General features: G+C 37.7%; 1 protein-coding gene across 6 annotated transcripts in view; it reads left to right on the top strand.

Moving 5' to 3' along the window:
• The window catches only part of Smarca1 (SWI/SNF related, matrix associated, actin dependent regulator of chromatin, subfamily a, member 1), a 74,118-nt gene extending 63,374 nt beyond the window's left edge, over positions 1-10,744 (top strand). For 3 of the 6 annotated variants that reach the window (XM_036174304.1, XM_036174303.1, XM_036174308.1), the window contains 2 exons: positions 6,817-6,927; positions 8,008-10,744. In XM_036174304.1, the coding sequence (XP_036030197.1) occupies positions 6,817-6,927; positions 8,008-8,079 (183 nt within the window). In that variant the 3' untranslated portion in view covers positions 8,080-10,744. Of the gene's footprint in view, positions 1-6,816 lie in introns of all 6 variants that reach the window. The other 3 variants (XM_036174305.1, XM_036174307.1, XM_036174306.1) reach the window with 2 other exon arrangements.
• The last annotated feature ends 7,175 nt before the right edge of the window (positions 10,745-17,919 follow it).

The following is a 17,919-nucleotide window of genomic DNA, read 5'->3' as shown; positions in this document are numbered from 1 at the left end:
CTTTACTTTCCTTTTTTGTTCCTTACTCATTCATTCACTTTTGACTTTCAACCCTAACAGTCAAACTGTATCCCATTCTTGTTTCATATGGCATATGGGCTAAGAATTATTTTTTACATTTTATAATGAAATTAAAGAACAGTATTTTGACATGTGAAAATTATAGTATAAAATTCCAGGGTTAGTATTTGTAACTAGGGTTTTATTTGAACCTAGGTTCATGCTCAGTTACATATGTTCAGCGACTAATTACACACTACAATGGGAGAGATTAATAGTGTGACAGAGACTGTATCATTTGCAAAACTGAAAGTATTTGGCACCTATTCTGTCTAGTTAAGTTTCTATTGTTGTGGTACGATGCCATGACCAAAAACAACTTGGGAAGGAAAAGGTTTATGTCTTTAGCTTACACATCCTGATTCATAGTCCATTGAGAGATGCCAAGGCAGAAACTCAAAACATGAACCTGGAGGCAGGGACTGAAGCACAGACCATAGAGCAACATTGTGTACTGGCTTGTTCTTCATGGGTTGCTCACCGTGCTTTACTGTATAACCCAGGACCACATTCCCAGGGTATCACCTATGGTGTGCTGGGCCTTTCTATCAATCATTAATGTCCTACAGACTTGCCTACAGGCAATCTGATAAAGGCATTTCCTTAATTGGGGCTCCTCTTCCCAGATAACTACAATTTTTGTCAAGTTGGCAAAAAACCCACCAGGATACTGTTCCTCTCCTTTTTGTTCACAATCTTAATGTTAGTTTTGCAAAACAGGGGCAGCAATAGCCACATTGTATTGACTAAATGTTATGTTGCCTTGGAATTTTCTTCATAGATAAATTAGTCCATGAATTAACCTTTACTAGAAGTTTTAGGGAAAGAACAAAGTGTATTAAGGTCTTTGCTGTGGTATACACATGACCTCTAGTCCAAGTTTTAATAGAATCCTCATTCTCACTTGAAACCCCAATGAGCATAGTCTATGTTCTTTATACCTAATGGCATTCTGGTCTTTGGGGCTCCCACAGGAATCATTCATTAATTTCTCCTTACAGCATTTTTTTCTACCCAACTTCCAACTTTTCCAAATCCCACCAATAAGCTATTTCCAAAGGCATCTGAGCCACAACATCTGGTAGTCATAGCAGTACTACATTTTTGTGGTACCGGTTTTCTTGTTTATAATTTTCATTGCGATGACAAATATGTTAGAAAAACAAGGCAGGAAAGATACATTGATGAGCAGGGTTTCATAGGTTTCATCCAATCAAGGTAGGAAGGTGTATGTTTATGTGGTGGAGCAGAGTATCTTCCTTTATTCTGGGCAGGAAGCAGAGATAATTAGTGGACTTTCTCCCTTTCCCACTGTCATTCCATCTGGACACCCAGCTTATGGAATAGTTGTGTGCACATTCAGGCTAGGTTTTCCTGTTTAATCCTCTCTGGAAACCCCCTCCCAGGCAGACCGAGGGCTCTGCTTTACTAATCTGTGTAGTTCTCATCTCAATCAAGTTGACAGTCAAAATGAACCATCACAAGTAGATTTATGTGTTAATACAGTCTTTCAAGAAACATTTTACATGAAGAATGGGTAAAAGAGAGGATATTTACTCTAAACACGAAGGGTTTGTGGTTCAGCATATGATTCTGGTTGAGGCATGGAGGCTGCCTTGAAACATTGGATTGTTAGGTGGGGGAGGAGATTGGCTTGTTCTCTTTGACTACACAAGTTAGGTAGGGAACCAGTTGTTAGATAACATAAGGTAACAAATAGCAGTGTTGTACAAGGAAAGGTGTTCAAGTTGTTTAGAGTTGGAATAGCAAGGCTTAGAAGGTAGCAAGTACTCTGACATTGGAGGAAACCACATAGATGGCCAGGCTGCATGACTCATTAGCAAGGATCTAGTACTGGGGATTCATGATCAACTTAAAAAACTTTTAATGTTAACCCCTTTCTAATTTTGAGTGTAAGATTTTAATGAAGTGACAATCTGTATAAAGGAGTTTCCGAGCACAAAATGCACAATTAATTGGGTCCTGCTCAAAAATTGTCTAAGGAGGTCCTTTTGTAAGTTAAATTACATGAAAACCTTTATGTTTTATTTTTTCTGAACTGTTTGTAACTTAGTCTTAGCCATTGCTGTTACCTTGTGTATGATTGCCAGATTGGCTTATATTAAACTGTATTTCAGAACTAGAAAAATGTTTTGTGCTGAAATAGATTTGGGTCATGCTGACATTGAATCTTGCCACTAAGACTTCCAATCTACATTAGAATGCTAACAGCTCTGAGAAGTCCTGCCATGGATAAGTTTGTTTGCCCCTTTGAATTTCCCACATGTGTGAACACAGAATGCTTAAAACATTTCCCACAGCTTTCAATACAGCAGAGCAGTTTCTCAATTTGTCCTCTTTTATTGTCTTCTGTTGCCCTTAATTGTTTTGGCATCTCTTTTTTCTGACTCTCTTGTGTTATTTTTTCTTTTTCTAAATTCATTCCTAAATCAAGAGTGGGGAATTGGTGAAAGAGGTAATTAGACTACAGAATTATAGAAGTTGTTTGACACTCCATGAACCATTCCCTACACCTCAGAAAAATAGGAAGCTACATTGGAAAATAAGAAACAGAGAAATTTAAGAGAACAAAAGTGCTTGTCCTTTCTTTGACGCCTTTCTGTAGAGTTTGTTTTTCTGTGTTTGGAATAGTTAGTGATAGGTTCAAAGGAATGAAGGTAAGAGTTTATTATTGTAGTTTATTTTGAATCATTTTGAGATATTCTATCTCCTTATATATAAGACTGTCTAAAGTATTAGTATTTGTCCCAGAATCATTCATATGAACCATGAACATGCATCTAAGGATATCTGCAGTCACAGGCAGCTATTACTTATTGAGAATGATAATAGCCAGAGGGTACAGCTTAATGATTCAAGAATCAGCTTTAAAGAAAGAATCTATGTAGTCTCCCTAGAAACCAAGGATCAGATCTCATCAGGGTCAACTTAGCCCTTTCTATAATAGATAAATTGAATAACATGCTGTTTAATTTGTATGTGTATGTATTATTAAATAAAACTATGAAGAATATTTGGCCTGCATATTAAACATATCACCACTACTTTGGTAAGTAATGAAAATTATAGTGTTATTGTTATCAGTTTATTTAACCTTGGGTAATTATGGACGTCCAAGAAACTTGAACATTCTGGTGCTATATAAGATTGTTTTTAATTGGAAAACACAAATTTGTTAATGTGCAATATCTTTCTAACTAGGCTCTCTTTTATTTTCTGTTTCTTTGGTGCCTTGAATTAGAGAGTAGAAAATGTTTGGATAGTTGATAATATATTCAATTTTAACATTTCCTGTGTTGTGTGTCAGTTTTCTAGGTCTTACTTACAAAGATAAAACTGTGTTTAAAAAAACAAAACAAAAACGCTTGGCATTTCTTACAATTTTATAAATTTCTCAAGACCTAAATGCTTATTTGGAAAATTGGGAAACACAGATATGTATAAAGAAGAAAATATAAGGTACTAGTTTAGCTACATGAGTTGCTGTGGTAAAAGCTCTTTCGCACTTTGGTACAAATGCATCCTATACGGAATAATCAGACCCCATTTTTAAAAGAAAAAATCACCACTGATCCTACTTTCAGAGCTAGCTGGTAGTAACTACTAGTTAGCATTCCTTCAGCTGCTTCTAGTGTCTATATCTTTTATTACCAAGTACCCAAAATTAAGTTTCTAGGATTTCCCTGCTTTCAGTGTTCTAAATACTTTTCTTGAAATATTTTATGTATCTATAATAGTAAGTGTCTAAGAATGGGATTGTTAAGACAAAGGATGTGAAATTTAAAAAAAGTATTTCTTTGCTATTTCCAATTCATTTTCTTGAAAGGTAGTACATTAGTTTGCTGCTCAATGCTGTAACATAATATCACAGACTTGATAGGATAGACAACACTTCTTTTTTGTTGTCTTGTTCTGTAGACTGGAATCCAAGATTAAAGTGCCAGCAAGGGTAGTCTGTTGGATAGATGGCAACCTTTTACATATGATGAGGTGATGGGAGAATTAGTAGCCTACCCTCTTTGGACTTATTTAACTTTAATTATTGCCATAAATCCCCCCTCTCTAAATAAAATCAGAAGATGGCATTGAACATCTTGGATCCCCTAAATATGAGAGTTAGGGATTTAACAGATGGATTTTGGGGAGAAAGCTTAGTTTATAATGAGTAACCGCCATTCAACATCAATGAATGATAGTTCTCATTTAATCTTACTGCAACTAAGTATGCATGCTACACCTATATAAGCACAGAGCATGGACACTATGAAAATAGTAGAAATGGCATTGTTTTTCTCCTAGTTCTTTAAGTCTTGGTTTCAGAGAACAAATTGGTTTTGTATGTGTGTATGCACGCATACATCTTGTAGACAGGTTGGACAAGTGCTTTACCACTGAACTACATGATCAGCTCTTGAAACTTAAAAAAAGTAATTCTTGTGCCAGGGATGGAGAGTTGAAGCAGTAGATAAGAGCACTGGCTGTTCTTACAGGGGAGTTGGATTCACTTCTCAGAACCCACATGGTAGGGTGGTTCATAACTGTCTATAATTCCTGTTCCAAAGAATTTGGTGCTCTCTTCTGGCTTCTGTATGGATCAGGCACACATGTGGTGTACAAACATACATGCAAGCAAACACTCATAGACATAAAATAAAAATAAATCCTTAAATTTTTTTTGGAAGTATGCTGAGTTTTCTATTCTCATACTTTGATCATTTTTCTTTTTCTTGAGTTTGTTTTTAATTGCCAGAACGATATATTTTGATTTGAATGTTTAACTCTTTCAAGTTTTGTCAGGCATTTCTTCTTACACAGAAAAGAAATCATATATTTAAACATTATTTATCTTTTGGTATTAATCCATTATTTATCTTTAAATACAGCAAAGTATAAAGGGTTAATAATAAATGAGTTTCCATATTAATGAATCATATGTTTAATGCTCACCATACATTCATAAAATTTGTTTATAGGCTGAATGCATTGATTTGCTGGCAGTAAAATATAGTAGTGGCAAGGTTAATGAAAAAATCTTTCCAGATAGTGTTTACTCTGAATTAGCAAATCCAGCCCTGATTCCCAGAACTTAAATCCCATAAGATGTTTGGCGAGAGACTTCTGTTGGCTAAGAAGCTTTGGGAACAGCTGCATCTTATATCCCTGCCTAGTGGTTCATGGTGAGCAATAGGAACTGGAAGGTTCCATAAAGCCTTATAATAAAGAAATCTGTTTTAGCAAACTGCAAACAACCAAAATGCAGAGTTGGGGAGCCCTGTCTCAATGGCTACATCTACAAAATATTCTCACACCCAAGGCTCAGGGAACATTGCAAAAGAGGGAGCAGCAAGATTGTAAGAGCCAGAGGGTCAGGGAGCTTTCTGTGAGATTGTGTCTCCTAGGAATGTGGGAAGTTACAGCCATGAGCTGAACAAGGAAAACAGCAATGGACATGACAAAGTGGACAGGGAAAAGCCAACAAGGCCTCAATCCTACACAAAGAACTACAGGCATCCAAGAAAAGCTGAAGTGGGAGAGGTGCCAGGGAAGAGCACAATAATTGGCTTTCTAGTGCCAATGGTCAGCCTTGAAAACATAGAGCAGGTTAGAATTAAGAGTATGTATGTATTTACATGTATGCATGTAATAACAGTGAAAAAGAGATCATGAATTGAAGAGAGCAAGGAGGAGCATATGGAAGGTTTTAGAGGGAGGAAAAGGGAGAGGGAAATGATATAATACTATAAAATATATTATAAAACTTATCTCAAAAAGAAAAAGAAAAAAAGGAAATCTGTTTTAACTTTTGCCATCTCCATGTTTCCAAAACCTACCCTAGCCATAGCATATTCATTTATTCTTTCTTGTTTATTTGATTTACATTAACATTTATTCTGAAGCATTTATAGAGTAACAGGAAGTTATAAGGTAAGGTACAGGGAGATGAAATTCACCCTTCACACAGTTTTTCTCAGTGGTAACAACTTGAGTAGCTATAGTGTAACATTACAATATGAAAATTCATATTAGTATAATTCATAGAACTTGTTGCGATATCATCTGTACAGGCATTGTGTGTGTGTGTGTGTGTGTGTGTGTGTGTGTGTGTGTGTGTGTCTGATGAAGTGTTACAATTTCAAGATTTGTAGAACCACTGTTTCCACAAGAGTCACTTACACTATCTCTAGCCACACCCATTCTGCTAGTCTCTGTAGCATTTGGCAACCATTGACTTGTTAGGTGTTCTATAGCCAGACAGGGTGGCACATGCCCGATATCCTAGAACTAAGGAGGCTGATACAGGAAGATTGCTGCAAATTTAAAGCCAGCCTGATTACACAGTGAATTCCAGTCTAGCACTATGCCTCAAAAACATGTAAGTGAAGCACACTAAGCATAAACTTTGTGACTGGATTTTTCACTCAGGATAATTCTCCAGACTCCGTGATGTTTTGTATATCAATAGTTCCTTCCCTTTTATTGTTGAGTAATGTTCCACAGTAAAATGGAGCAGCTTGTTTAACCTGTCATCCATTGAATGACACTTAGCCCTTCCTCCTATTAATAATCTGCACCCCAGAACAAATGGTGTTCTAAAGAATACTGGTTTGGTGAGGGGATGGAGAAAAAAATACAAATTTTGGAAACTCTTCTACAGAAATGATACAGTTAAAGAAGTATCTTATCCTAAAGGGTCGAGTAAATTTTAGAAATTAAGTTCTTTATTCTTTTGTTTAGGAATTCCAGAGACGTTGTAACACTTTAATTTCATTGATTGAAAAAGAAAATATGGAAATTGAGGAAAGAGAGAGAGCAGAAAAGAAGAAACGGGCAACTAAAACTCCAATGGTAAAATTTTCAGCATTTTCCTAACTTTTAGGTAGATTTTCCTTTTTTTACATCTTTACAAATGTTTATACTATGTTTAATGCCACAATGATACCCATTACCAAGCTGGGTTTTATGAACTGCTAATTGGTTTTAGACAGAAGAAAAATCACACCACCAACATATTTCCTTTTTGTTTGAAGAACTTGTGGTTAGAAACTCTCTTGTTACAAGACTCCATGTTTAAGGAATCCCTCACAAATCTAAGCAGAAGCATAATGCAAGCGAGATCCTATGAACTGAGACTAGGACGCCGTGAGAGTAGGGAAGATTTAGAGTTGGGATGGGATGGTGTGGAGATTGAAACCTGGAGTTCTTAGTTGATCAAATAAATCATTTGATCTTTGTGGAACTGTGTGTGTAAATGGGAACCCTAATCAGATGAGAAAGCTTTTTTTGACAATAAGTTAACTGCTGGATAAAATTGTGATTTTAATCCTGTCTGGTTGCTGTGTATATCTATGATTCAAAATGTTCTTTAGAAGATCATCCTGTTTGAGTGTGCTAAGTAGATCACCATATTTTATCAAATCTAAGATGCTTTCTGTTGTGAGACACAGGATTTTCGTGTCCCTGAGAGATATGATGCCAAGTATCATCTGTTATCAGTTGTAAGATACATCCTGATGTCAGAGATGCTAAAAGGGGGAAAATGTGCATCATAGAAGATATGAAATATGGTGTGTTAACATCTATCTTAACGTTATAAAATAACACTCATGCATAAAAATTTCCCCAGAAATTTAAATATTAAGTAGTTCTTTAAGATAAGAGTACATTTATAAGCCATGTGTAAGTAGATACTTGATGACTATTTTTGATGGATATTTTGTCTTTTCATAAAAGAAACACCTTTAAAAGTTATTTTACATTGGGTTACATAGTTTGTTGGGCTATGTAGAACATTAACTGTGAGTGTAACACTGAAGTGAATATTCATGTTAAAATTTCTTTAATGCATTTACGTCCTAGATTTAACATTGTTGGGCCATTTAAAAATGTGCATATTGGAGCAGAACATTAAATCTGTTTCCATTTTAGTCACAGAAAAGAAAAGCAGAGTCAGCTACTGAGAGCTCTGGAAAGAAGGATGTCAAGAAGGTGAAATCCTAAAGCCTAGAAATAAAGTTTTAAATGGGAAACTGCTATTTTCTTGTTCCCATCTTCAAATGCTAATTACCAGTTCCAGTGTATTCATGGTACTCTAAGGAAAAAAATCTCTTTGGTTTTGATTTCTTGCATATTTTATATATTTTACAATACTTTCTACCTAAAATGTGTAGCTTTCTATTTTATGCTTTCTAGTATTTTGTGTACTGTATTTTGTGCATTTCATGTCTTCATCAAATTCTTCTCAGTCCTTGTTTTTTTAAAGCTTGTGCTGAGGTTTTAGCTTTTCTATGTTTTATATGCCGCTGCTTTGAAAGAGAACCTAGATTCTATAGTTGTATTATTGTTGTTTCCAACTTTAAATTTATATGGCTGTGGAAAAATGAATTAAAGTGATTTGAGGAGAAAGACCTTTTCACTTCTTTGTTGCTTTCTTTTCTATTGAGTCTGGCTTGTATGTGTTACTGCATACTATGATTAGCATAATAATTGTTTCTTTGAGGTCATCTCAATATTTTTTTCCTAAAGAAATAAAGGGTGAGAAAAGAAAGATATTAAAAAAGCCTAATATTTGATACTGTGCTTGCTGTCAGTATGCGTTACATTTAAATTATTCTCTAAATATGCCAAGTGGGAAAATATAATAAAGAAATGCCTATAAGAAATGTAATTATTTCCTGTTTTTTGTGCAGTAGAAAGCAATTGTATTTACTGAATTGTACTCCTCACTACTATGTATTTTGGTTGAAAGCTAAAACTTTGCTTGCTGATTTGTGCACGATCTTCGGTTCCATAGAGCCAACACAGAGGACTCTAGGTGTAACACATAGATTTAGTTAAAACGAAATGAAAAGATGATGAAATGAGTGTTGTGCATTGCAGAAAACAAGCTGTTTTCATTAGGAATACATTTATGCTCAGGTAGCAACCTCAGAGCATAAGGAGTTTTGAACACCAACAATTTGTTTCTTGCTCACATTACAAATCCCATCTAGGTCAGAAAAATAGTATGGGAGGAAATCTGCTCCATACAGTCACTCAGGGGTCTACACTGACTGAAGTTCTGCCGTTTTATAATTTAACCGTCTAGGGCCTGAAGTATTTTCATCTGTCACTATAGGAATAGGATAAGAGAATGGAGAATCTCATACAGGTTCTTTACTGCTTTAGCCCAGAAGTGACACATATCACACCTACTTAGATTACATTGTCCCCAACTAGCCAGCCACATGGCTCTGTGTATTTCCAAGAGAATAAGCAAATGTAGAGGAACAAATGGAAATTCCTAAATTATTGCCTTCACTAACTTGGTCTATGACCCCCAAATTGCACTCTAGAGCTATTAAGCTTCAAATCATATTTTGGGATTTTCTACTCAAGTGAGTTGAAAAGGTCCCATCAGTCACTGGACCTGGAGAAAAACAATACCTGGAAGAAATTTACTGATGCCCTCAAGTTTTCTCACTAGAGAAACACGTGGTTTTTTGGGGGTGTGTGTGAAGAGTTAAGATGAAGGGTGGGAGCATGCACAGTTGGAAATTCAAGTCTTTACTTCTTATCCTTTCTCTGTTTACTGGAAGTGGTTAATGGCTGAGCTGTATGTGGGAGAGAATTAGCAGGTAAGTTCTTCAAGCTTTTTCATGAGTCTCTTTTCCTTGATGCATAGCTTGACTCTTAAGGTTCTTTCTTGGACCAAAGAGTTGTACCATCCAGCTCTCAAAGACTGTCAATTAAATATTGAGATGTCATACTTAGAAGCTTGTGAAATGGTTTTATGTGAGAGCTGGAAACCACACACTATAGATGGTGAAACATGTCTTTTGAATGGAAAGATAGGCAGTTGCATTACCAAATCTAGTCTTCTAAGAAGACCACCTATACAGTGATCATGTGATGATGGCACAGTGTAAGTGATGTCATTTTGAGGGTACAAGATGCCCTAAGTCTGACTGTGAGATTCTTTTTGGTTGCCAAATTTTTACAGAGAAATTAAACTGTCATAGAAGATTAAAAAATTCCAGGAAAGAAATAACATTTCAAACAAGAAATCTAGAATTATGGGATCATATCCCTAGAGCTGTCTGCCATGCTGCAGAGAGAACAAACGATAGACAGTTTATCACATCAGCTGCTTGAAGGCCAGAGGAAGAGGATCAGAATGCCACATAATTGTATGGAATTTTGTAAGAGCATAATGACTCTGCACTCTGCTCTCTAGCAACACCATTCTAATTGATGGCACTGAAATCTGGCCCAACCTGATCCTCTGTTTGGAAAGTGTGCAACAGGGAAATGGGGTAAAGAAACTGGGACTCTGAGGAGTAGCCTTCACTCAAACTGTATTCAATCTGTGTTGAAGATAAGAGGTGATTTGGCTTCTGAATAACAGCAAGGATTCTACAGAATCCCTCATAAAGTATCCATCTTAATCTTGGGCCTTAATTTCCTTATATTCAAATGATGGTGCTATGTCATCACCCTCTCATTGTCACTATTTGTATCTCTTTGGTGCACAGTCTGATTATATAATTTTCTATGAAAAATGTTCACAAAAATTTATCCTTTGAGACCCTCTGTGTAAGACAGTTTACTGAGTAGAATATTTGTGGCTACATTGCTTGCTATTGATAAATGTTTTGGTTTGAAAAGCTTCTCAATTGGTGGAATTATGCACTATTATCAAAATAAAATGGCATTTCCCCAAGTTTTGTCAAAGGTTTGTAATTGTGGCCTAATTGTTTCTCCTTTTAGCAGTAGTTAAGATTCCATGCCTGGTGTCCAGGCCTGTGATTGGTGCTGAAATCCACATTGCTTTCTATCCACATGTTTTTACCAGCTCCCCAAACCCTCAAATTGCCACCAGATTTCTATTTTCTTGTATCACTTACCATTTTGCTACTCCTCAGTGTATGTTTTCTCAAGTCAACTTTGTCTTTTGCTCGTTTATATTCCCCCTTCTTTTACTGGGTTTAGTTGTGCAGTTCAGGCATTCCTCCAACTTATGTCTCTACTCTTTCAGCATCCTTTGGGCTAGGATTACCCACCATGTGTGTCAGAACAATTTGCTCTGGGATTGGTTCTTAAACACATTTTCTTGTATTAGAATTGCTGTCTTAGGCTTCACTTCTGAGAAAACTCACAATAAGACATCTTACATGCATTGATCTTCTTTGGTCTTAGTGAATCCATGAAAACGTAGAAGATGTGTAAGAGTACGGAAAGTAATGACTAGATACTGAATTCACAGACCTGTTCTTATAAGCACTGTACTCTGAGAAAAGTTAGTAGGTGGTATGACTGGATTGGGACTGGTATATCATATTGGCTGCTAATTTATCTCCATTGACAAAATTTCTCATATTACCAATAGCTATAAAATTGGAAATTACTAGGTATGGGTTACAGGATACTCAATGGTTTGGTAAGGCCAAAGCTGGTGTCCAGGCTAGTGGTTCATTAAGGTAATTAGACCAGGTCTTGGCCTTTCTTATTGTTGTATGTTGTATAAACAGCACAGAAGTATTGTGACACCTGACCTTTTTCATCTATTGATCTGGTGGATCAATAATTTGCTTTTCTGTTGGGAAAAAAATTATTTAGGCTATTATAGTCAGAGTCAACCTAAATTTTGAAATCGGTTTTAAACCTTGCTTTCCATATTTCCTAAAAGACCTGCCTTTTGCACCTTTAATTTTTTCCTGTCATATAGATTTTAGAATTCAATAATATGCTAGACTAGTGAATAATGTGGCCTACTTTTGAGGGTCTCTGTACAGCTATAGTATGCTGTTACTAAACCCTGGACATCTAACTGTTTAACTCACATCATAAATACAGTTTTGAATTAATAAATCTCCCTCAATAGTGGAGACAAAACTGGTTTGCTATATCTAAGACAGAACAGGTCTTTACATAAGGTCCATCTTTACTAGACTATTTGGTATGTTACTAATCACTATCAGTGACTTTGGCATCTTGGTTATTTCTGTTTGTTTTGTGTTAGCCATTTAGTTTGGTATGAGCAATCAGCATTGCAAGAATATGACCACTGGTATCTCTTTTACTAAGATTTCCATGGCATTCTACCTGCTGCTTCCTGGCATGTGTTGGCTGTATTGTTTACAACTGAGTAAATGGCATCTATTAATTACAATTAAGTTTGATATCTGAGTGTATCTTTGTGAGTATATCCCCTACTCTTTGCATATGTCCTTTTTGGTTTCTAAGATCTCAAGCTTTCTTCTTTTTCTCCATTTCCTAATTCTTTTCTGGTTTGTCTCTTATCACTTCTAAAACTGAAACTTCCCCTGGACAGACATATTTTTTCATTTAATATGTCCTGCAGTTACTGCTTGCTAATCAAGGGTCTTTAAGTGTGTCTAGGCCTACCCAATTCGTGCTTTGGTTTTGTTTATTCTTTCACTAAGTTTCTTCCTCATCTCAATCTATGAACAATCTCCTTTTTCCAGGCAGTAAATGCAGAGCTTCGTCCATTTTGGTACTGAACTCACTCTACCTGCCTTCAGTGGTTTCACTTAGACTCTGAAATCCAAAACCATTAGATACTTGGCCAATGTCCTTGGTCAAGAAGCAATTATAAGGAATCTGTTGTCAACTGGATAGTCTTTGCAATTCACTAGAGGTTGTTACTTTGTCTTCTCTTCAGAAATTCGAAGATTAAGTGTTGAAATTGAAACCAACATGAGAACATATTCTGGGGAAAGGATTCAGAAGACTGTAAAAGTCCATGATACCACAGGATTTTATCACACTGTCAGGAGAGCAAGAAGAACAACCTGAATTTGCCATCTACTTGGCTGCCTGAGTACATGGACATTACAATATAATACACCAATGTGTGAGAGACACTTTTATTTTATTTATGTGAGAGATGGTTAGCATATATGGAACCTTATTGCTTTTGCAGGTTGAAGTCATGACCAAACCAATCTTAACTTCTAAACTGCATGTTTTCACAAAAACTAGCACCTGTCAGCTACACAAAGGAGATTACATTCTAGAATTTCAGCACCAGTGATTCACACATGATGGCTATCTATTCTATGTAACCTTATTTTCCAAATTCAGTGCCAGGAAAAAGAGTTGCTCTTATCTTCCTTAGATCAAGTCTGTGGCATGGATGGAGATGAGTTCCAGATGCTGTTAAGGGATAAATCATGGTAATAACCAGCCAGGGAATATTTGAGTCCTGCATTAGTCCTACTATCCATTTGGGATGCATGTGCCCAAAGGGTGACACAAGAAGCACATGTATTTTACTAAGTGGGACATTAGCCCCAAACTGTACATAGTTCAGCACTCTACTGATCTAGTCTTTTTCATAAGGGGGCTTAGGAGAGAGGCAACCTGGAACTCAAAACTGAAACAGGATGAGTGGTTGAGTATTTCCTTTAAACAAAAATTCAACTTTCAGGATTTGCTGTTCCAGCAAGAAAAGTAGTCACAGCTACCATCCCAGAAAAGAGCTGTCCTATGTATATAGGGTTGCTTATATTCTCAAGGTTCTATACACTACAAATTGTTCTTCTTCAGTGCCTCAAAATATTGCCAATTGTTTCAGTACTCTTCTGCTGCTTAGAGGGTAGCTAGAGAGTGTATCAGAGAGGATTTTTGAACTTCTGCCTTTGGAATCAACATGGTCACCATGCTTAGAGTGCTCAGATTCTGTAATGGGGTCAGTTCCTACAGCTCATGGTTGATTATATGTTCACATGTGACTAGAACATTGAGTAACAGAAAGTATGACAAGAGGTGCTATGATACATAAGCCAAACACTGAGGATTCAATCCAGGGCTTTTCACATGCTGAGCAAGTGTTCTACCACAGAGTTACACCCACAGCCCCAAACTTCATAACTTGTGATGAGAACGCTGTTCTCTGCATGAGATTTCTTACTACCTACTGGCATGTGTATGTGTTCTCTTTTTTATTAATTTTTAAAATTTATTTTGCATTCCCTCTTCCACCAACTTTCTACTTCTACCCCCATCCACTCTTCAGAAAGGGTAAGGCCTCCCGTGGGAGTGAACAAAGTATGACACATCAAGTTGAGGCAGCACCAAGCTCCTCCCCACTGCATCAAGGCTGAGCAAGGCATCCCACTATGGGGAATGGGTTCCAAAAAGCCAGCTCATGTACCAGGGACAGATCCTGGTACCACTGCTAAGCCCCACAACAGACCAAGCTACACAACTCTCTCCCACATGCAGAGGGCCTAGATTGATCCCATGTAGGCTCCCTAGCTATTTGTCTAGTGTCTTTGAGCTCCAAGCTAGGGTCAGCTGTCTCTTTGGGTTTTCCCATCATGATCTTGACCCCCCTTGCTCATATAATTACCCCTCCCTCTCTTCAACTGGACTGGACTCCAGGAGCTCAGCCAAGTGTTTGGCTGTGGATTTCTGCATCTGCTTCCATAGTTACTGGATGAAAGCTCTATGATGACAATTAGGGTAGTCACCCATCTGATTTCAAAAGAAGGCCAGTTCAGGCATCCTCTCCACTATTGCTAGGAGTCTAATCTGGGGTCATCCTTGTGGATTCCTGGGAGTTTCCCTGGCATTCCCAAGTTTCTCCATAACCCCATAATGGCTACCTCTATGGAGATATCTCTTTCATTGCTGTCTCTCCATCCCTCCCCCAACTCGACCATCCCAATTCCTCATGTTTCAATTCCCCATCCCATCCCCTTTACCCCCACCCCCAGTTTACGCAAGAGATCTCATCTGTTTCCCCTTCCTGGGGCCCTCCCTGTATCCCTCTTAGGGTCCTCCTTGTTACCTAGCCTCTCTGGGGCTGTGGACTGTAGACTGTTATCCTTTGACAAGCTCCTTTTACAAGCTACAATAAACACATCTGCTGCACTTTGAAAATGCCTGGGCATTAAAATAGATTGTTTTGTAGTATTTTTAAAAAGCACTCTAAACTGTACACACATAATGTATATGACATACTTTTCCCCTGTGGTAATCCTCCACAGTGCTAGGTAAGTGCTATGAAATGACGAGCTGCACCAGGTCTGGCTTGTGGGACTGGAACCTGGGATTGTGTTGCAAGAGGTAGGGGTATGGCCTTGCTATATTGAAAGCAAATATTCTGAGTTGTATTGAGAATTGTTAACCCGAGGCTTTGACAACAGCTGTGTTTGCTTTGGCTTTACTTTAGTTAGACTCTGTATCCGATTTTGTTGAGTAGCAAACCACCCTAAAACCTAGTGCCTCAAAACAACACTCTTTAACTTGCAATTGGGTTAGGTGGGCAGTTTGGGTTAAACACAGGATCTCATGTGGTCAGTTGCTTAAGTTGTCAAATCCCTGCTTATGCATCCAAAGAAATACTTATCAGCTGAAATGGGTTATTAGATGAAGCTCCAAATAAAGTTGAATTATTACAACTCAAGTGGGTTGTATTCTGAGTGGAGGAAAATGCAAAATAGAAAACAAAAATGCCCCTGCAGTCAAAATGGCAGAGTCAAACTAGGCTCTCCTATTTGGCCTGAGCAGGCCCTCAGGTCCAGAGATGGCCCTACTACTCTATTACTACTGTCACTGGTACCCAAGGTGTTTGCTTCAAAACAAGCTTTCATACATCCCCATGGCTACCACCCAAATTGTCAAGGTCTGCGATCCCTTGATTACCATTTCATTGCTGCTATTGCTGCTGCTTCGTTGTCGCCCGTTATAACTAAATCGATGTGTTGGGGCCAGATGTCCCTCTCATCTCACTGGCTCCCAAGTGAGATTCTTACAGAGGCCACTGTTGAGCACAGGTGCTGTAGCAAAGTCAGCTCTTCAGAGTATGCCACCTCATAGATCCAGTCCTGTGTCTGTCCAACAAAGGGGCTGGGGCAAGGACTGGATCATTGCTGCCTTTCCTTTCTTTTCCTTTTTTTAAAAAGATTTTTTCCTTTTATTCTTTTCTCATACATTACATCCTGACCACAGTTTCCCTTCCCTCCACCCTTCCTAGTCTTCCCACCACACCTCCCCTCCCCACTCCAGATCTACTCCTCCCCTGCCATTCCTTTACTTACTGTTATTTGATAATCAGAAGCTCTGCTGTGCTGTATGCCCTGGCCAAAGTCACCTCTGTCCACCCTGATGAATGTTGCTGCTTTCGTCACTCATTCAAATGACTTACACATCTGTCATTCATGCATCGATTTGTTCTTTCATGCATTAATTTCCAACTTGACCTTAGATTAGGCCTCTTAAAAGAAGTTGTGGCTATGACCACTTGTCCCACAGAATGCTTTCCAAGCTTTGAAGCTGCAGAGAGGAACTGTTTGTCTCAGTTTCATGTTTCTGTTTGTCTTGTGTTTCTCATCGGATGTCTCTGTATATTTAAAGCAGAAGCTTAAAGTAAATGGTGGCCCCTACAGACATTCTAGTAACTTACTTGGACTACATAAAAAGAGTGGGCATTAGAAGGATCTCAGGCATCAGGAATATAGATAGGTAATCATAGATAACTATATAACTATATATATAACTATATATATATGTATATCTCCCTGTCATTGCCTTTCTCTCCTTGTCTTTCTATCTATATATGTCTACTAGCTTAAGGCAGTTGTTCTCAACCTTCCTAATACTATGGCCTTTTAATACAGTTCCTCATATTTTGGAGACACCCCCACCCTAAAATTATTTTGTTGCTACTTCATAACTGTACATTTGCTACTGTTATGAATCATAATGTAAATATCCGATATGCAGAATATCTGATATGTAACCCCCTAAGGGATCACGACCCACAGTTGATTCAATTTGGGGGCTCATGGTTTTAGAGTCTATGACCATCATGGAGGAGAACATGGCAACAGGCAGGCAGGCATGGCCCTGAAGCAGTAGATGAGCACTTACATGTTGAGACAACAATCACAAGGTAAAGAGAGAGAGGTATTTGAGGATGTATTGGACTTTTGCAACATCAACCTTCTCAAACAATGCCATACCCCCTACTCTATCACAAATAAATCCACTAACTGGGATCCAAGTATTCAAAGATATGAGCCTTTGGGGCCATTTTCATCCAAGCCATCATGGGTACTGAATCCACCTGAGGGATGATGGTCAGGATGGCTTTGTGGAGGTAGTAATATCTGAATTAAACATCAGATAACCAATAGAGCAATCCTAACAAGGGTGGTAGCTGTGGATAGAGAATAGTATGTTTTACGTAGAAAAATGCCAGGCAAAAGAGTTGGACTCAATTGTTAGTGGAGTGAATATTTAAAACATCTATCTTCTTTCCCTAGTACATTTCATGAGTATGCCTTCTGACAAAGAACTACCCATCTTGACCTTTGCCTTAAGGGATAGCCTAACAATTTTATTTCTTGGAATTCCATGTTGGGTAATACATTTTGCTTCTACTTTATTATGATTTGCCATGTTTCTTCTGACCTCAGGGTGTATTTTTGTAAACCTTTGTCCCTACTTCAAACCACTAGAATTCAAATTCTGAGTAGGAGGATTATATAGGCAGAGATTATCTCCTATGTAAGGTCACTATAGGCAAGTGTCTCTGCTGACTTTGCTATATGTGCTACAGAGGCCACAATGTATGGCTGAAAGGTGAAACAATATAATATAAAATGTCATTATAAGTAACAGGCTGCAGGAAAATAGTATAATATCAGGCCATTATTGACACCTCCCTAAAGTCTGTTTCTTGCCCACTAAGAATCTCCCCAGTGCAATAACAATATTGTCTTTGCCTAACCCCATTCAGCGGTTGCACCTTAACCACAAAAACCTGTCTTTCAGGAGAAAGACAAGTCAGTTCCATTAAGAAACAATGCCAAAAGAACGTGTTAAAAA

Source organism: Onychomys torridus, chromosome X, assembly GCF_903995425.1.
Source record: "Onychomys torridus chromosome X, mOncTor1.1, whole genome shotgun sequence".
NCBI lineage: Eukaryota > Metazoa > Chordata > Mammalia > Rodentia > Cricetidae > Onychomys > Onychomys torridus.
The sequence above is the reverse complement of the archived record's forward strand: the minus strand, read 5'-3'. Positions and strand labels throughout refer to the sequence as shown.